This window comes from Centroberyx gerrardi, chromosome 19 (genome assembly GCF_048128805.1).
Source record: "Centroberyx gerrardi isolate f3 chromosome 19, fCenGer3.hap1.cur.20231027, whole genome shotgun sequence".
In the NCBI taxonomy this organism is placed as follows: Eukaryota; Metazoa; Chordata; class Actinopteri; order Beryciformes; family Berycidae; genus Centroberyx; species Centroberyx gerrardi.
The window spans coordinates 12,273,161-12,293,030 of record NC_136015.1 but is presented as its reverse complement, the minus strand read 5'-3'; the positions used below and the strand labels follow the sequence as shown (position 1 = coordinate 12,293,030).

Genomic DNA, 19,870 nt, shown 5'->3' with positions numbered 1-19,870 from the left:
TAATAACATTGAAGCTTGCTTTGGCCACCAAATTATTTAGGATACAACATCAGTCTGTTCTTAATCGAGTTAAAGAGAGAGTGAGAGAGAGAAACACTAAAAGCCACAGCACCAGTCAAGAGAGAATACTGACATCACCCGGTAGAAAAAGCATATTTATTATTCATCATTATAAAATATTCAGTCATTTCAAAAAGGTTGTGCAACATGAACATATGGTCAGTAACTTTCAAAGTGCCTTTTACAGCATGTGCAAAATAGAATCTCAGAGTTCTAGAACATTGTGTTTTCTAGGCATTCAAGTAAATAAAATTGGCCTTTGGATCACTGATGTCATTACACTGTGATAAGCTTAAACTTAAACCCATCCTTTCCTTAAAGTGCAGATGGTCAATCCACTTTTTTGGGTGCATTCAGATATAAAGGATCCTGTGATTGTTTCAGTCTGGGGATCCAGTGGAGTTACAATTGACAGAATGAGGCACAAGTACACAAGACAGTACATTCAGTCTCTGTGGCTGTTCCAAGATGGCTGCCAGCCAGGACAGTTCAGTACATTCTGATTGCTTCTGATTTACAGATGGACTCCATCTCTTGGACAAGTGCAATTTGTGTGTGTGTGTGTGTGTGTGTGTGTGTGTGTGCGCGAATGTGTGTGTGTGTATATCCAAACTGACTTAATGTTCTGGGTCTAGACGGCAGTCTATGTAGCTATGTGTGTATCTTGGCAAACAGTGATATTGATATGTCTGGTGTGGTTTGTGGGCAATGGACTGGCAGTCTACACATCTACAGGGTGGTGTATGTGTGTGTTGTGTGTGTATCTGTGCGGGCAGCACGCCTGGAGCAGCACCTTGCGAATGTCTTTGTGTCTCAGACTGTAGAGCAGGGGGTTCAGCAAGGAGCTGCCTGCCGCTGGCACCAAGGTGGCATAGGTGTAGAGCGGAGGGCTGGACGCGTCGCCTAGCAACCCCCAGAGGGAGAAGGGCATCCAGCAGCCCACAAACACACTGAGCACCAGGATCAGCCGAGAGAAGCCCCTCCCACTGCTGTGTTTGCTTGCATATGATTGGTTGGCAGTGAGGAAGTGCCTCTGGGTGGCGATGGCGTGGGCGTGCCGCCTAGCGACGCGGCAGATCCCGGCGTACAGTTGTAAGGTTACCATGACGACCACCAGGAAGCCACTGCACAGCAGCGATAGGTATGTCCGGGTCAGAGGTCGTGCTACAGAACAGGAACTTGGCTCTCTCAGACAGTGCCATCCCATTGCGGGCCCCGCCCCTATAGCACACGCCCCCACCCAGACAAGCAGCAGCAGGATGGCAGCTCGGCGACGGGATTGGCTGGAGCCGTAGGTGAGGGCGTGGCTTAAAGACAGGTACCGGTCCAGGGCGACACCCATCAGGCTACAGAGGGAGGCGGTCAGCGATGTCACCAGCAGTCCTGAGGTCAGTAATTCGGACCAATCGCTGGGCTCCACGCAGAACAGGAAGAGGAAGTGCAGGATTAAAGCCACGCCTGCCAGGAGATCCGCTAGTCCGAGGCTGGCGAGCAGCAGGAAAACCGGGGCGCGCAGAGAGGGCGTGGCCAAGATGGTGGTGACGACTATTGCATTCTCAGCGGCGATGAGGGTTCCTGAAACGCACAGGGCCACGCCCCACACACTGAGCGGGGGCACTTGGTATGGAGGCAAGTTATCAGGTTGGTCCGGAGAGAGGGACGGGCCGGCGCCTGAAGACTCCTCCCAGCCCAGATCAGAGGCATTCAGGATCATGGCTGGTCAGTGGTCACACACCACCTAAAGAGAGAGAAGAAGGAGAAAGATGCTGACATTAGCTCCAATGGGTCATTATCACTCTATCTGTCCATTTAGCAGCCCTTCCTGTCTGGTTAGTGGTTTCAGCCTCTAGGTGCTGGAGGCCGGATGTGACATCACGCATAGCAGAAGACTTAATGAGGAGGGTGATGAGGAGCTTAAGAGCTTATACACTGTCATCTTAAGGCTGGGGACACACTACACGACTTTAAAAATCCTGACTGATATTTCACAGATTTCACTGATTTTGTTTTGTAGGTTTTATTTGGAGGTGAGTAGGCTTCATTAGAACAAAGGGAATGGTAGTTAGGCTAACAATCTACACTCATTGTAGGTCAGGAGTTTCGAGATTATCATCCCAGCATTATTATCATTAAATATTATCATTGGGCTATAACTTTTTAATAGCATTCTTCTGCCTCCCCTCACTGTAAACTGGGCTCTCATTGGCTATTGGCGGTCTCCATTCTTGAATTGAATCTGTGATAGTCACTCACTTCAGGGCCGGGCGGGTTGTAAATATCAAACATGTTTGATATGATCAGGGTGGTTCAGATCTGTGTTGTTAAGATTGAAAACTCCTCACGCTACCAGATAATCGGTCCCGACCAAGCCTCCTCGGGATGTCCGAACATGATGTTCCTCTAGTGATCCCGGGGCCTTGTCTTGACTATGTGGACGGTTTGAATCTAGGACAGATATTGTAGCTTACATTTTAGGGCACACTGTATCCTACTGCATGTCTTGAAAATGATATGAACCTATTACACTAATTTCACGTCCTCGGGTTGTTTTATTTGAGGAAATGGGCCATCACTCGCCAAAGTGGCCTCTTAATGAGTTTGTTTACACTGCCTGTACTGTCTGTTCTCTGGTGCACGTTCTGTGCCTCTGCACAGCATGCTTCGTTCAGTTGCAGTGCACGCCGAAATGTTCCCTGCTGCATGTGCCAAGTACTGAACGGACGTTCCACATCATAATAAATTAATCTGTAATACGCTCACATTGTTTTGGATTAAGATTCCAATTATTCTTGTCTTGGTCATACAAGTGGTGCGGTTTGTGCGGTAGGCTAGAAGCATTCCTCCTCCTTTCCCTCCCTCCCATCCCAGTGTGCGGGGAAGACCCCACGTCCTGGTGCGGAAGACCCCGTTGTATAATACAATCGCAGGTTCGTTGCACCACAAAGGATGTCCCGAACGCACGCACGCACGCACACGCACACACACACACACGCACACACACACACACACACATGCACATACAGATGCTGTGAAATGCTCATCTTACCTTATCCAATGAACGCGATTCGTTGATTCCTTTCCGAGACTCCAAAAGATCAGCACCCTTTATGATCCAAGGCAAGGGATGGAGGGGACGTGATGCCTATCCGCTTTGATGCTCTGTATCACTTTAAATAACGGCGATAGTCCCGGTGTGTTAGACAGCTTCGTATCCCTGCCTTTATCGAAATTACACCAAGGTCTCACTTCGCGTTGCTTGCATCTCTTCTTCAAGCTTTCCAGAGCGCTTAGGGAGGCAGACTGGATGCTCCTGCGTGCGGACACCTCCACAAGAGAGCCTGTCTGACGTCAGCGACTGGGAGGCTCGACCAATGAGGTGCCAGCGTAGAGGATGGTGGAGGGAGGGGGGTGTATGGAGTAATTTCATTCAGAAAAATGCGGCATCTCTCCCGCCCCTCCCACTGCGGCTCACTCTCGCTCTCATTTCTTGTAAATAATGAGCACCAATGGACCCATTTCCCTCTCCTCTCTCTCTCTCTCTCTCTCTCTCTCTCTCTCTCTCTCTCACACACACACACACACACCCACACACACACACACACACACACACACACACACACACACACACACACACACTGCCAGCCTCTTTCTTAATAAGACTCGGGGCCAAGATGAATGGATGGGAGGAAGTTGTTTTCTGTGCGGGAGGGGCTCCGCATGGGGAAACAGCTCCGGGCTGGGACGCGTGGCGCTGTCCGCGGTGCTGAAACGCAGCATTGTGACTCATGGGGTCGTTGCGTGAATCTGCTGCATACTGTTATTTGATGCCCTGTCAGGGAAACGGATTCATTTAGTCGTGCATGTTAGACACTTGGAGTGCAAACTATCCACCTAAATGAGTATAAAGAGCAGTTTTGCTCGCAAGTTGAGATAAATTAGCCTATTATTATCACTACTACTACCTTTAACGTTGGACGTTTCATAGTGTGTGTAGGTGACTATGATCAGTTAGTCCTGAAGTCATTTGAAAGTTTCAGGGCCAAATGAATAGTCCTTGGCCATTGGAGAGGCTGCTGTGTATAAGCCGACAAAACGTCAGACCTAAGGATCGAGACATTTATCTAACTTTGATGAATTCACACCTCTCTGATTTATCATTTGATTCGCATATCACAGAAACACATCTTATACATCTTAATGACATCAGTCCGCTGACAGTCCCCTGCAGCGACGAGCAGCAGGGAATTCATGGTTTCCCCGGTTTAATAGCGCGCGTGGGTGCTGCAGGACGGGCTGGACTGTCGGCTACGTGGCCGCGCAAATCAATGCGCTAACTGGGGGAACCTGCTGAAGCCATATTAGGACACTCTTCCGGTCGATGAAACCCGGCGCTACGTCACTGCAAGACAAGTCACCTCCAGTAATGTAACCTATATTACCGACCTGCTCTAAATCACAGCTACATTCACATTCCAGACACAGCTCTTAGCATTTAAAGACCTTTTAATGTCAAATCTGGAACCCATACCAAATTAACTGTAATTATAATACATGTAGGCTACATTTTATTTTATTCATTCTATTTCTTTTTTTTTTTCTTTTCTATGGACCATAAGTCTGCAATAAAGATTAAATGAATGAATGAAATGCATACACAGCAAATACCATAACCTAGGATGTGATGTCACTATAACTTACTATAGGAATATCATAGGAATATTCTGTCAGTTCTTCGAGTCTAATGCATTGCACACTGTGATGGATTCTGTATTTATGTTTAATGTCTATTCTGTTGTTCATGTATATTTTGGGGTACAACTCCTCTCAGCGCCCGGGCTGTAAACTGCAGCCCTATCAGCTTGTTTGTCGCCGGTGTATCGATTTGTACCAGCAGTGGGAGCACCGGAGGAGGAGATCGTGTCCGTTACCGCCTAAGACTGCGGAATATCCCTTTTTATCAAACCGACACACAAGCCAACCCCCCCTCCTGCAACACACAGCAGTGTAGAAACACCCAGGCAATGTGTGAGAGAAGATGTGCGAGTGTGGAGGTGCCCGAAAGAAATATGTAGGAGTGCGTGAGCAACGTCTGTGTGAGTGGGGGAGTTGAGGAGATGAGGAGGAGGTGGTGGGATTCGTTACATATATAACAGCGTCGTGATGCTGGACTATAGACCTGATTTAAGGGCTTGGCAAAGGCTATGACTCAATGCATCTAAGTTTGCATCACGCAGCAGCAGTTTGAAGGTCAATGCATTGTAGCGCTTGCATTGGTGTAGGCTATTTGCGTATGTGTGTGCAGGGGCGTAGCTAGGAATTACGGGCCCTATGCTGAGAGGGGGCCCATAATTCTCATCCTCTCATCTCCACACCACCATTATTCCATATATGATAAACATCTATGTCAACCCATCCACAACTCAAATACTTCCACACATTCATTCACTGAGCAATGATTGGACACATCCCTAATCGAAACTATACTTTTGGGCAATACAATGATAGTGTTAATCAGCTGTCATAACCAAACTTTCACCAGCAGTCCCCATGCATGCAGTTCAAAATCTGTCTAGAGAGGACAGTTATGTTTTAGTCTGCACTGCAAAAAAAAGAAAAATAGCCAAATTTTATTCCTTCTTGTTCCAGTTTGTCTCAGATAACACAACAGATGCTGTATCATATTTTTGAGAAAGGTTGATTTGTTTGCAGTTTTGTAGATTGCAACCAAACCCAGAGCACAGTGAATATTAAGTATAAAATATTTATAAATATACATGTGATGACCACAAAAGGCATTTTAGTCCAGACACTTTAGGGGCCCTCCCTCAGCTTGGGTAGTCAGTACCCCTACCCCCCTGCCGCTATGGGGACCTATGTGTGAATACAGGTGTGTGTGTGTGTGTGTGTGTGTGTGTGTGTGTGTGTGTGTGTGTGTGTGTGCGCACACATACATTTCTCCCTCTGTCTGCAGCCCGTTGAAGTAAACAGGTGTCAGTCTGTCCAGGGCGGTGTGTATTTCAGGAGGGCAGAGCTGGGCCGGTCGGTTGCCAGGGAACCAGGTTTAGGTGTCTCTCATGTTACACAGGTCTCTGTGTCTCCTGTCTTTCTCTCTCTGTCCTAGCCTGGAACCATTTCCCCAGCTATCATCTCCATTAACAACTTTTGGATACTCTCTGAAGACTTACTGAAGCTATCTAAATCTACAACCTTTTTGCTGACACTCACTCTAATCCGCTAACTGCTGCTCAGTAGTAGGTGTGGGTGTTGTCAGTAGACCCACTGACTTGTGGCTGTCAGGATGCGAGGGTTGGTACCGAAAGCCCTCTGCTCCACACTGCTGCTTCTAGCAATGGTGACCGCTGCATACTCACAGTCAGGTAGGGGCGCATCCATGTGTCTTATACGTATTTACTTTTGACTGTCTCCGTGTTACTTCCGTGTCAGAGTATGTTCCTACACTTTATTTCTCCTTTCCTTGACTTCTGTCCTTGTCTCCTTCAGTCTGATCTGATCTACTTCAAAGGTCCATCCTTGATAATATCCCTCCTCTTATCTACTTTACTGTGAAGACGGTCCGATGTGAGAACCTCCAATGTTTTTTGACAAACTGACAAGGAGTGAAAATGTGAGGAGTGAATGAGAATCTAATGTGTTTTCTTCAGCTTTACTTCAGTCAGTCTTTGCCAACTCACTTAATACCGGCATTGTCTAAGTTAATGTGACGTTTTGCGCTAATTTAAGCCCGTTAGAACTTTCTGTGGGAAGATCATTGTGCGTCTGTCAATCAATGTGATTGACCGACAGTTCACACTGACTGTCAGTTTTGTCCCTCCTCCAGATTGTTCTCAAGCTCAGTCATGTGACATGTGTGTTGGCGACTCCATCCTCAACCTGACTGGCTGTGTCTGGAGGCTATGCCCCAATGGTGACACACGCACGCATGCACACACACACACAAACACATGCACACACACGCACACACACACACACACACACCACTGACCTCTGATAGTAATTCAATCATCATGGCTGCTGTAACATAAGCTTCCCTGGTTTGTACTAGATGAGTAAATTATTCAGTATGCCAGGAATACACACACACACACACACACACACACAGACGCACACACATACTAAAATGCTTGTTCTTTCTGTCCTAGGTAATGATACAGGCATATGTATGATTGATGAGGGCGATTCGACAGACAGTTCAATGAACTGTAGTTGGACCAGAGTTTCTGAAATCTGCACAGGTGGGACAAACTGTGTTTTCAAATACCGATACAAATTCACACAAGATATCTGTCTGCAACCTCAGTAACTCTTTTTTTGCGTGTCTTTTCCAGTTGTAGAGACTGTAGCTGATGGAGGAGGCGGAGGTGACTCAGGTGAATTGCACCGGCTCTACTCAGCACCCCTCCCCCCCCCCTCCCCCGCCCTCTCTCTTGCGTCAGAGATCTTTTGTTCCCATAAGAGCTGAGTAAAATGTTCCCAAATGCCTGGCAGTTATCTCCAACTATTATTAAAACCCCTGTCACTCACCCTCCCTGCTTCTCCCCTCTCTATGAGGACAGAAACTGCCCCTCTCTTTGGAAAAAAAAAGTCCTTTCTTTCTCCCCAAAATATCTTCCATCCACTGTGACCTAATCAAACTCTGCCCTTTCCCTCCAGATGATGGCAGTAGCCCCAAGTCGGGACCAGACTTCTCCCAGGCCAAGTTTGACATGTCCAGTTTCATCGGAGGCATCATCCTGGTGCTGTGTGTGCAGGCTGGGGGTTTCTTCGCCATGCGCTTCCTCAAATCTAAAGAGCAGAGCAACTACGACCCTATGTGAGTTTGTGCATGTAGGTGTCAGCGAGAGACAGACTGACAGAGACAGAGAGAGAGAGAGAGTTTGGTGTGACTCAGTTTCAAACATGTGCATGCAAATGTGTTTGGGTGTCGTTGTGTAAGAGGCAGATGGTCTGTCGGTGCCACAGCGGCCTCTGGTGGCAGGAGTGACACACAGCATCCAAAATATAACGAAATTCACCTTCCACACCCCACACTCTACACTTCTTTTTAGGATTCTGCTCATACCCCACCCCAATTTCTCTTCCTTGCTCGCCCCATCTGTCCGTCTCAAACTTCTCTCTCCCTTCGCAGAGAGCAGCCACAGTGAAGACAAGGTGAATGAAGGGCGCAGAGATGAGGGTGGAGGAGAGCGGAGCAGTGACTCATCGTGTGGTGACGACAGGAGTCTTTTTTTCTAGGCCCCATCCTGTTTGGTTTGGTCCCCATATTTACCCCTGTGGGATGGGTGTGTTTGTGAAGTATTTAGGGATAAGTGGGAATTTTTCTTAGAATATTGCGTTGTGTAAAGAGTGTTTGTGCATGTGTGTGATGGTGTTCATGTGGTATTTACATTTAAGAGGCAATTTTACTGTTAGTATTCATACAATCTGACAAAAGAGAGGAAGAGCCTAGACAGTAACAAAATATGAGACATATACTGGGCTCTGGTTTTCTCCCTATTTGCAATGGTGTATTTTTATGACCAAACCCACCAAAAAGTCTTACTTTAAGTCTGACCAATAATTATTCACAGTTGAGTGATAGGCCTATTACAACAACACAATTAGCTGTGTCAAATCAGCTTTCATCATCAAATTTAGTTACTGTGCAAATACAATGTAATTATGGGAAAAAGGAGATGTAATCTAAAGTGTTATAAGTGATTCTGCTGAAAGGAAGTCAGACAAGTTACTTACCTTTTCATATCAAGAACCCTGAAATCGATATGCATTACACCATGGACCTCCATTTGATAAAATTTTGTCCCAAAGAACCAATCTGAGAATATGTTTGTATGTATTTGTGATTTAGAATAGGATTACATAACTTTCTATTGTATGTGGGGAAGAGGCAGTGAAACCTATATTTAAAGTAGTCATCCTTATATATTTCTCTCATTGTGTTAACTTGTAGTGAGTGAAACAATAGTGACATTAAACTATTCCACATTTGTCTGGGGACCCCATGGGACCCCCTCAAGGACCCCTGGAGGTTCCCAGACCCCACTTTGGGCACCATTCCCATAGAGAATTACATTTTACAGACGCTCAAATACTGGCTCCACCACTATTCACTTGGTTTGTCTTTGTGTGTGTTTTTGTTTGAAATTGTGGATGGGTTTGAGTCTTTTTTTTATAGATTGACTTTCATGTGGGAGATTTCTGTTTTGATCGCTCACATTCACATTTATATTGAATGCATATTAGCCTCAACCCGTCTCTCTGTGTTGAAAGTGATTTGATGTGGTCCTGTTTATTCATGTTAATGCTGGTGAACTGGGTTAATATGAGTGTGGTGATTTGTGCTCAGGATGGGCAGGGTGATTGAACTGTTTGGATTTTTTTTTGATGCTCTTAAAACAAAAATGTTTGAAATGGCTGTCAGCCTGAATAAACTCACACACTGAGGACTAAATAGGAATAGTTTCTCTGAGTGTGTGCATGTGCGTGAATGCGCGTTGCAGGTGTGCATTTTTGTATGCGGATGAGAGGGTGACACCAGTTCATCAATGTAAGAGACTGTACAGTATGTGTTGGCCTGTTGGGTGCATGTTTGCCTAAGTACGGTATGCCAGCGGAGTGAATGAGCCGATTCCACTGTAATCTGGGTGTGACCAGAGAAGCAGTTACAGGATCTGCAGATAAGAATCACCTATTACTCCTTACAAATCTGTGAGCCAACATGGACCCCGGTGTGCAGCAGTGACAGAGCCGTGATGGAGGCCTTGATGGGGTGCAGGCTGGTTGGATGGGTGCACCCTCCGCCGAGCCAGGATGCACACAGGCTTGAATGAACCAACATAAAACGTTTCCCAACGGGGCAGAGACATGGCTGTCATCCAAGTCTGTTGACAAAGGACTGAATACAGGTCTTTCTCTCTCTGAACTCTCCCTCCCCCAACACACACACACACACACACACACACACACACACACACACACACACACACACACTACACTTCCATAGAGAAAGGAAGTTCAGCTCACATAGGCCTACATTATCACAAGTCCACATCTAAATTGAGGCTGGCTTCATGCATTGTTAAGTTATTCTCTCTTCTCCTTTAAAACAGGTATAGCGGTCTGTTGTATGTGCAGGCTATGTGTGCGCGTGTGTGTGTCTGTGTACACAGTGGAGGAGGTGCGGTAGCCTAAGTGTGACTCGGAGTGTGTGTTTAGCAGGTGTGGACTGCTACAAGGAGTAAAGTTGTCCCATGCGCCTCCACCCAGCCCCCAGCCATCTGGTAAAACATCCGTGTGTATGCGCCGTATCACAAACAGGCAAACACACCGTATCAAACTAAAGCTCTGACACACACACACACACACACATACACACACACACACACACTCGCACACGCACACGCACAGTGTCACTCTCCCCCTCTGTATTTTTTGTTTGTTCCGCTTCGTGTTTAGCTCCCAGCTGAGTGCAGCTCTGTGCGGGGCGGGCGGGCGGAGGGCGTGTTCACTGAGTTTGCTCAGCACACCGCCCGCGTCAGCCTCCACGCACCGCACTCGGGACAACTTTCCACCAAACTTCTCACAGATGGAACTTTCGGACGCTGTGAAGTAAGGTAACGAGGTTTCAGTTTGTTTTTTTGAGAGGGGGGTGTGTACTATGTTTTTATGAAAGTGAGAGGCGAGTGTTTAACATTTGATCCAAGTGTCGACAGGTGTCCCGTCTCTCGCGGTGTGCATGATGAGGATTATATATCTTTAAATGTGTTGCACGGGCCTGTAATGTGTTCCCCCAGGGAGGCTTCATGTAATTAAGCATGTCTAGACACCTCATTGGTATTTGAAGAATTTAGCATTAAAGCATTACAATAGTCTCACCTAAAGCTACAGCAATCCTCTAATAAATTTTAGATGGATACTATACAAATATCACAGCAAAAACTCCCCATAGGAGTATTGTAGTGAGGTCATAGGAGATAAAAAAAAAAAAAAAACATAACAGGAAAAGGTCACTGTAACCTGCTGTTACCGACTATCACAGGCATACTATAATATGAATATTATAGTGCTTTTTCGTCAGGGTCTTGTTGTGAAAGCTGTGTGAGCCAGTTGTTGCATTCATATCCTGTTTGCTAAACACCTCTAACCGCTTGGACAAGAGAATCTCTTTGCGCATGCGTTAATTATTCAGAGGTAAGTAGGTTGCACCTGAGGGAAGTTGAGGGTTAGGCAGTGGACACACACACACACACACACACACACACACACACGCTATATTGTGGTCCAGCAGGTTATCTTATTACATATAGTAGCTTGCTACCTCTTTGTTGCCTATATGTCCTAATGCTCCACTGTACTATGGTGTCGAACCAGTAGGGTAAGGTTATTTTCAAGCCTTTTGTTGTTGCTTTATTAGACAGTACTCAGAAGACAGTATAGCAGAAGGGGATGAAAGTCATTGAGCCAGGTAGGAATACCTGCATGTGCACAGCCAGGGTTGGGGCCATTCATGAATTGAATTGAGAATGCATGCATTCAATTTCTGGAGTTGGAATTGGAGCTAGAATTGCACCCAGCTGTAGGGAACAGAATTGGAACTGAATTTCACAGGAAACAGAACTGAATTCCTTTAAATTCCATGAAATTCTACTTCTAAGAGAGGTTGTCTTGACTTGCTAAACATTATAAATCAAACATTATGAATCAAATAAAAGACAGTTAAACAAATCAAATACATTCAATCATAATGCATGTATTACGATCACATGTTATGCATCAAATACCACCTGAAAGGTCCCTTTAACATTTTATGATATTCAGTATTGAATATAATAATTATATATTTCACTGAATCTCATTGTATTAAATTCAACTTCCTGAAATTCCAATTTGATTTCAATTCTGTTTCCTGTTGGTTTTTTCAAATTAAATTTCCTAAGTTGAATTGGAATTGATGAGTACCAGAACAACTGGAGCACACAGGGTTTCAAACCATACTGGATGGTTTAGCTGGAACATTTGACTCCACTATCCTACTTGAAATGTCTTCTGATTTTGAATGACACTAAATGAAATAATGACAATAATAGACAATAATAGACAGAGTTTTGCCTTGAATATGGTTTGAATTGAATTGAATGAAATTGTAATATAGCATATTTATTTTTCACATACTACATGTGATTAAACAGTAGGCTACTAACAGTACGCAGTATGGTTAGCATGTATATTACTCACTGTGCGTGTTCTGAACAGTCTCCTGCTTCCTCTTCTGCTTCTTCTTCTTGTTGTTCTCATTCAGGGATGGAGGGAGAAGGCGATGACTTGCTTGATCTGAGCCACCTGACAGAGGAGGAGCAGTCGACCATCCTGCAAGTGTTGCAACGTGACTTGGAGTTGCGTCGCTGTGATGAGGGCCGTGTAAGGTCAGAGGTGACTATTTATCCCTTTAGATGCCTGAGCTGTCCAAAAACACTAACATGTGCTGTAGTAATCCTGTTCACCAGCAGATTGGACTTTTGGTTATACAAACATTTCATGTAGGCAGAGCTGTTCTGGAGGAAGAAATAGTCTTATTGGTCAAATTAAACATCAGTGGATGAAAGTGGAGTGGGAGCAGAGCGGACGTTGGCTAACTGGCAAGGTGAAATGGCAAAGAAGAAACTCTGGTCAAAAAAACCAAAACAAAACATGTCAGTGACTTCTGTTTTTCATTTATTCATGACCATGACATTCATGATGTTGGAAGGCCAGCAGGCTATGTAAGCTAGCAGGGTAACTAGCTTACATAGATAGCCATAGGCAAGTATGGCTAGATTGCATTTTTTCAGTCAGTAGCAAGAGTGCTATAGGCTTCATAATATTAGCTTCCTCCTCTCTTACCTCCTGCCTTTTTCACTGGGCTTCAGTGTAATGTTGCTTAGTTCTTTGGCTCCGCCCAATTAGGTGTAACTCAACCAATGAGATTATTTCTGCCTCCAGGACAGCTTTGCCTCCAAGAAATGTTTGTATAACAATAATAATAATAATTGTATAATTCCCAATCTGCGGTTATGCTCAGAGAACTCCATAGAACCTCTGGTCCTTAGTTGAATGCTTGCTTGAAATATACCTTTATGAATGAAGTGTAGTAGTCAAGATAGATATATTGTCCCCCTGATGTGAGCTCATCATAGACTGTCGAGCCAATGATTGAAACAATCCTAAAACTAATAAATGATAGAGACATGCACCTCCCATCCTTTCTCTGTGTAATTGATCAGCATAGCATTGCATGATTGGTCTAATCTAATCATTATCATGCCTACTAATGAAGTGAATCATTATTATGCTTGCTCAATCCATGAATGTCATATTAGTGGATATATCAAAGGAAAAGTGTATGAAATGTATTTTTGCTGTTACATGAAAACCTTGTAAAAAAATCTTTACTTGAACTAAAACATTCCATTGACTTTTAGTAGCAGTAAGGTTGGGAGTGTTTGCTGTGTAACTTGACCCTGTGTCCACCCTGCAGGACACTGCAGCAGACGGAGACAGACCCGACACGTCTGCGCTCTCTGACGGGGTCGTGGTTCAGCGAGGAGCGCAGTAAACGCCATCGCGACCGGAAGCTGAGCTGTGACCTCGTCCATGCCACCATACGCCGCAGGAGAACAAAGGGCAAAGGTCAGACGTCAGCCCGTGCGGTATTACTATCATCGCCCCGTGGGGTTGTTTTCTTCATGTCATAGGGATATCTCAGTGATGGTTCTGTGGTTGTTGCCGTGGTAACAGATCCGCCCCTGACTGGACTGTTCAATGGACAGACAGAGGAAACCTCTCCCACTAGCGCCCAGAACAGCCCCTCCGCTGATGTGGAGAGAAGACTGGAGGAGAGCAAGGAGGAGGAGAGAGGAGGGTTAGTGAGGGAAAGCATTACAGTACATTGGTTTTGATATTACTCATATTACTGATAACTTCTACCTTTGTTTCAGGAGTCAGGAACGTGTCAAACCTAAACCCACACCCAGAACAAAAAGTCCACTAACACAGGTTTGTGTGTGTGAGTGTGTGTGTGTGTGTGTGTGTGTCTGTTTTTTTCCATGCTTGAAAAAGTCGTTCATAATGTTTTCTGAACAATCCTTTTCAATTCCAGCAAGTTCAGGACACAAACAGCGGCTCCTCATCCACAGGTATGACGTTTTCTCTGTCACTCTCCGTGTCTCTCTCTCTTCTTCTCCTTATTAACTCATCTTTCTCCTCCACTAGAGTGTGTAAGCAGGAGTAATGGCCACCCGGAGGAAACAGAGGTGATTGTAGCACACACCTACACTCACAAATTACCAATATTATTGTGAATAGAGTCTATGTACGATGCCTGCTGGTTTGAACTTTTCCACTTCCTATGACTTGCATTTCTCAAACGATCAAATATCTTTCTCTTAGACTCTTACGCTGTATCTGAGAACAATGCTGTGTGTGTGTGTGTGTGTGTGTGTGTGTGTGTGAGTACAGGAAGACTCTGACTGTCACAATGGGGACACTGACTCTCTGTCCAGCAGTGTGACAGATCCGGATCCAACCTCTCTGAAAACCAGCAGCTCCATCAGCAGTCTTCACTCCAGCTACACGGTATGCATACACTCTCTCTCTCTCTCTCTCTCTCTCTCTCACACACACACACAGACACACACGGACGCACCTCTAATTAACTAGGTAGTGACGTAAGATGACTCAGCTCAGGGCAATGACGTATGTATTCTCTGTTCTTGTGTGTGTGTGTGTGTGTGTGTGTGTGTGTGTGTGTGTGTGTGTGTGTGTGTGTGTGTGTAGCTCAGTGGCAGCATGATGAGTCTGTTCAGCTCGGGGGAGTTTGGAGTGGTGGAAGTGAGGGGCCGCATCCAGTTCTCATTGGTCTACGACACCCCGAAGGAGGAGCTACAAGTCAGAGTGTATCGCTGTGAGGACCTGGCTACGGCGCGCAAGAACCGCACCGACCCGTGAGGGACTGTGTGTGTGTGTGTGTGTGTGTGTGTGTGTGCATATTGCATGCTCACAAGTTCACAGCAACAATACCACAAATTCGAAATCAGTCAAAAACACTTGATGTGTGTGTGTGTGTGTGTGTTTCACAGATATGTAAAAACCTATCTGTTGCCGGACAAGTCGAGTCACAGTAAGAAGAAAACTTCGGTGAAGAAGAAGACGCTGAACCCAGTCTACGATCAGACGCTCCGAGTGAGGAACTCCTCCCTACTCTCTCTCATTCATATATTACATACTGTATGTTGGCAGCCATCATGGAAGTCCCTCATCCTGCATTATCCTGCAGCTTTCCTCCACCAGCCCTGGTGGAGATAGAATAGAGATAGAATCTTTCAAACTTCCACTTACCAGACGGCTGAAAAGGGAACAATGGCTACTTCTGTATATTCTATACAGCATATTATGTATTCAAAATATTATATTCAATTACATTTTATACGTGTTTTCACCTCCGTATATGTGAGGTCCTGTAATGCTTTGTGTGTCCTCTGTTATGTAACTGTGCTGTAATGTGTCAGTACCAGTTAACCCAGTCAAATTCCTTGTGCAGCCGATGCACTTGAGGAATTAAAGCGATCCTGATCCTTCTCATCTTAGTACAAGGTGCGTGTCGGGGAGCTGCGGGGTCGGACCTTGAACCTGTCTGTGTGGCACGCCGAGTCCCTGGGGAGGAACGTGTTCCTGGGGGAGGTGGAGGTGGGTCTGGGCCTCTGGGACTGGACCTCCTCACAGCCGCTGTGGTATGACCTGCAGCCACGGGTAGGGAGCAGCACACACACACACAGTCACACAAATTTGCATGCACAATATAAATATTCGCCAACAAATTGGAGGCATATAACTACATTTGTTCAGTGTCTGTGCAGCAGACATCAGTTTGTACAGCCAAGTGGAAGACACAGAATATGTGGTAGGAGTGTCTCTTCTGTCTGGGAGAGCTGAAGGCAGAGGGAGACATGCTGTGAATTTCAACTAAGGTTTTACGTAACCTAAATCTTTTTCTCCCTCCACACTCCTGTCTCCCTCCCTTTTGCTTTCTCTTGCCTTCCCTCTTCCTTTATCCGCCCCTCTGCCTTTATCTTTTTCATTTCTGTAACCTCTCTCTCCCTGCGACAACCCCCCCCAACCTCCCCCCCCCCCACCTTTCCCCTCTGTCCCCCCCACTCCCCCGCTCCCCCTCCCTCTCTCCCTCGCAGGTTCATTTGAGTCCGGACTCCATTAGCAGTCGTGGGACCATCTTGCTCTCTATTAAGTTCATCCCAGAGGGATCTGAGGGTGAGTAGAACACACACACACACGCATGCACAAACACACACACACACACACACACACACACACACACATTCTTTTCTATACCTCAATCACTTCCTATGCCTCATAAACTCCCTGTGTGTGTGTGTGTGTGTGTGTGTGTGTGTGTTTTGCATGTGTGAAGGTGCTGGTTTGCCTCTGACAGGAGAGCTTCATATTTGGCTGCGGGAGGCGCAAGGTCTCCTGTCCAACAAAGGCGGTTCTGTAGACTCTTATGTCAAAAGGTACGTCAGTTCTGCGTCACTTTCCCTGATGTTTCATCAGTAGGCCAATCTGTGTCACTCCAAATGATCCATATCCATGCTGGAAAAAAATGTTGCCTGAAATTCATCAGTCCATATGTTTCAAAAACATAGATGATTCCAATGACTAAAATATTTCAAATTGTAATATTTTTACATTTGTTCCTCCATTGATCCTCCATGACCCCTTGTCTCTGTCAGAGGTTAGAATTTAGACAGTAAAGGTCAGGGGTCAGATTAGCTGTGTGCCTCTACAGTATCGAAGAAGGTACATAAGAAGCAAGGTCAACATGAGTTATGTGTCTTGGAAACTAATACACAAGCACACATCTGTGCATGTCCATGATATATAAACTCACTGGTGAGTCATTATGATTTTCTCCATCCACTTCATGCATATTTGTGATCAGCATGTTTTAGTCTGACACCTGACTTAAAAGCAGAACTGAGCACAGCCCACATTAAACTGTGGGACCACTGCCAAGTCAATTCTAGTAGACAGAGGGGAATAAACTCAGTATAATACTGTGCCGACTTAGCTCTTTTCCTCAAGTGCGAAATCTAGCCTAAAAATCTACAAATATAATCTCACCACCTAAGTACCGCCTGAGTATTTACAGTTTCTTCATCACTTGACAAATGGAACCCGTGTATATATACCCACAATTTCAATCTTGAAAGGAATCCTGCTTTGAATCAGAATTAGACTGTGGTCATAATCCTACCGTACGCCCCACCAGCTATATACTCCCAGATGCCAGCCGGCAGAGCGGTCAGAAGACGCGGGTGGTGAAGCGCTCCATCAGCCCGACCTACAACCACACCATGGTGTACGATGGCTTCCACACCAGCGACCTGAGAGAGGCCTGCGCTGAGCTGACCGTCTGCCAGCGCGAAGGGTTAAAGACGCACATCCTGGGAGGGGTCCGCCTCAGCCCCGGAACTGGTGAGAGATACTGTACACACACACACGCACGCACGCACGCACGCACGCACGCACGCACACACACACACACACACACACACACACACACACGGAAAAGGCTTCACTCCCTATGAGGGGGGAACACAAGATTGTAGGCTTTATTGAAGAGTAACTAAACCCTAGACCACTTTTGTGGGTTTGCTGCCATCTAATGGTTAAAAGCGTACTATTGCAATTGCCATCTGCCATTGGCTGATCTTTGGTGATGTCACCACCTGTCGTACTCAACAGAAGGTAACATCACCTGGCACCAAAGATCAGCTAATAGCAGATGGCAATTGCAATAGTACACTTTTAACCATTAGATGGCAGCAAACCCACAAAAGTGGTCGAGGGTTTAGTTACTCTTTAAAGTAATAATTTAATAAAAAAGTAAGATTCTTGTTTTTCTTGATTTTGGGGACACCATTGGTCATTGCTTTGGTGTTTTGAACTCAATGTCGGCACTGGCCCAACATATTGTAATAATAAAGACACTCAATGTAGACTCCAGCTGCTTCCCATAACATGCACATCCTCATTGTGAGTGTTGTGTTTTATATAAGCATGTATCACAGATGCTTGTATTATACAAAAACTGGTGCATATATTTATAACCCATGCGTGTGTGTGTGTGTGTATGGCAGGTCAGAGCTACGGTGAAGCCGTCATCTGGATGGACTCCACAGAAGAGGAGATTGCTGTCTGGACCTCCATGATCCAAAACCCAAACCGCTGGATAGACACAACATTACCAATCAGAACTAACCTCACACACCGGTCCGAGTGACTCTCACATACCTCACACACACACACGCACACACACATACGCACACGCAACTAATCTAATGGACTGAATAGACATCCTCAACATATCGTCAGAATTAACCTCTGTCTCACAGTGACACAAACACACACACAGGAGTCAGGTAGGGGTGCAATATCGTGAATTAATGGTGTAGATCATAAATAGAATATTTAGTTGTGAAACCAAAACCAATCAATGTTTGAATGTTCATTCAATGTTTTTCCTGTATGTATTGGTTTAATCCAGTGTCCTACCTGCCAGAAGTGCCTTTGTAATCCTGCTGTACTTTAGTCATTAAACATTCAACCTGGACTGATGAATAATTTAGTGTTCTTATTTATCTAATCTGTGTGGATAATCAGGAGATGACATCAAATAGACAGAGATAGGAAAGTTATTTTCGAAAGGTAATACAGAGAGATTACTAACCACACCTGTCCTTTCAAATGCCTTTATGACTAAGCCAGAAAAATGGGCCTAATCAGTATTTTCCCCCCTGGGAGCGTGTGTAATCTGATTATTTTGATAAGTGTTATGGACTAGAGCCATTTTTGGAAGCCATTTTTGTAATTAGATGGGATAAAATAGGCCCACAATTACATGCAATCTGTTATTCCTCAACCTTGCTGATGCTGGCTCCCACCTTGTGGTCAGACTAGGTACTATCCTATGTGCTTTTCGGGCAAATTGCACAAATAACAAATAAGGCCAAAACCTCAAAGAGAGAAAGACACTGTCCTGTAATCTGTACTCTCTCACTACTCTTCATCCTGTATCTATCTCCTCCATGACAGATTAACTTTGTGGAGATTCTTAAAACAGAAGCAGTGGAGTGAACTTCCTCTAATCATATCAGGTCTGAACTCCTCTCCAGCAGATGGCGATCTTAGACACAAATCAAAACCGTTGAAAGACAGATGGCAGGAACAAGAGCGGAAGTTAAGCGATGTGGCCTCCAAAATAAAAGTGTTATTAGATTATAGGTTTAAAAGGACCTTTTCAAAGTATTAAACATCCTTCAAAGCTGTCTGGTTTTGTGTTTGACTGAGGCTTTCTTTGTTATTTTTTTGGAGCTCTATGTATGTGGCATTTTGGCTATATAATTAAGATATTATAATATAATATAATAACCATAATAAATATATGTGCTGTAAGTGCTACATAAATGAATGAATGAACAAATGAATATTTGACTTATATGGCTATGAATACATGTGTAAAAATAACATAAAAAGCATTGAAATTTACTACAGATTTCTCCTCAAATACATCCTTAATTTTGCAGCAATGTAACCATGTTTGGCAATAAGGCTTTTATTTTGAAAGTGATGATCGGAATGTAGGGTTTTTATAACTGTATGGTGTTTGTCGCTGATGGGATTCTGTGACTGGTCTCAGTCATTCTTCTCCATGGTGTCAGACTTGACGGGGGACTGGTCGGTG

At 45.0% G+C, this 19,870-nt stretch overlaps 3 protein-coding genes across 4 annotated transcripts; 2 read left to right on the top strand and 1 right to left on the bottom strand.

The window, feature by feature from the left end:
* Positions 1–137: 137 nt before the first annotated feature.
* On the bottom strand, positions 138–3,345 carry gpr3 (G protein-coupled receptor 3). Its single transcript, XM_071920118.2, has 2 exons — positions 3,107–3,345; positions 138–1,798 (listed from the first exon to the last, which is right to left on the bottom strand). Exon 2 carries the CDS (start codon positions 1,772–1,774, stop codon positions 782–784), a length of 993 nt encoding a protein of 330 aa, XP_071776219.2. The 5' UTR covers positions 1,775–1,798; positions 3,107–3,345; the 3' UTR covers positions 138–781.
* A 3,013-nt stretch (positions 3,346–6,358) lies between these two features.
* cd164l2 (CD164 sialomucin-like 2) lies at positions 6,359–10,886 on the top strand. Its single transcript, XM_078290539.1, has 8 exons — positions 6,359–6,437; positions 6,899–6,985; positions 7,221–7,313; positions 7,407–7,448; positions 7,732–7,891; positions 8,127–8,229; positions 10,534–10,686; positions 10,872–10,886. Exons 1-8 carry the CDS (start codon positions 6,359–6,361, stop codon positions 10,884–10,886), a joined length of 732 nt encoding a protein of 243 aa, XP_078146665.1.
* Positions 10,572–18,739, top strand: sytl1 (synaptotagmin-like 1). Of its 2 annotated transcripts, none has more exons than XM_071920166.2 (15): positions 10,572–10,691; positions 12,377–12,500; positions 13,592–13,743; positions 13,852–13,975; positions 14,052–14,109; positions 14,213–14,249; positions 14,326–14,366; positions 14,572–14,688; positions 14,890–15,056; positions 15,192–15,294; positions 15,700–15,861; positions 16,299–16,377; positions 16,538–16,637; positions 17,396–17,601; positions 18,267–18,739. In XM_071920166.2, exons 2-15 carry the CDS (start codon positions 12,379–12,381, stop codon positions 18,407–18,409), a joined length of 1,611 nt encoding a protein of 536 aa, XP_071776267.1. In that variant the 5' UTR covers positions 10,572–10,691; positions 12,377–12,378; the 3' UTR covers positions 18,410–18,739. The 2 variants fall into 2 exon arrangements, with proteins under 2 accessions (XP_071776267.1, XP_071776270.1); XM_071920169.2 differs by having other exon boundaries at positions 10,611–10,686.
* Positions 18,740–19,870: the final 1,131 nt, after the last annotated feature.

Excerpts from the sequence above, each read along its gene's own strand:
- gpr3 (XM_071920118.2), bottom strand. The coding sequence starts at position 1,774 with ATGATCCTGAATGCCTCTGATCTGGGCTGGGAGGAGTCTTCAGGCGCC.
- cd164l2 (XM_078290539.1), top strand. The coding sequence starts at position 6,359 with ATGCGAGGGTTGGTACCGAAAGCCCTCTGCTCCACACTGCTGCTTCTA. Across the intron at positions 6,986-7,220 it reads CTGGAGGCTATGCCCCAATG|GTAATGATACAGGCATATGT; the intron begins GTGACACACGCA and ends TTTCTGTCCTAG. Across the intron at positions 7,449-7,731 it reads AGGAGGCGGAGGTGACTCAG|ATGATGGCAGTAGCCCCAAG; the intron begins GTGAATTGCACC and ends CTTTCCCTCCAG.
- sytl1 (XM_071920166.2), top strand. The coding sequence starts at position 12,379 with ATGGAGGGAGAAGGCGATGACTTGCTTGATCTGAGCCACCTGACAGAG. Across the intron at positions 14,689-14,889 it reads GTCTTCACTCCAGCTACACG|CTCAGTGGCAGCATGATGAG; the intron begins GTATGCATACAC and ends GTGTGTGTGTAG. Across the intron at positions 16,378-16,537 it reads CATCCCAGAGGGATCTGAGG|GTGCTGGTTTGCCTCTGACA; the intron begins GTGAGTAGAACA and ends GCATGTGTGAAG.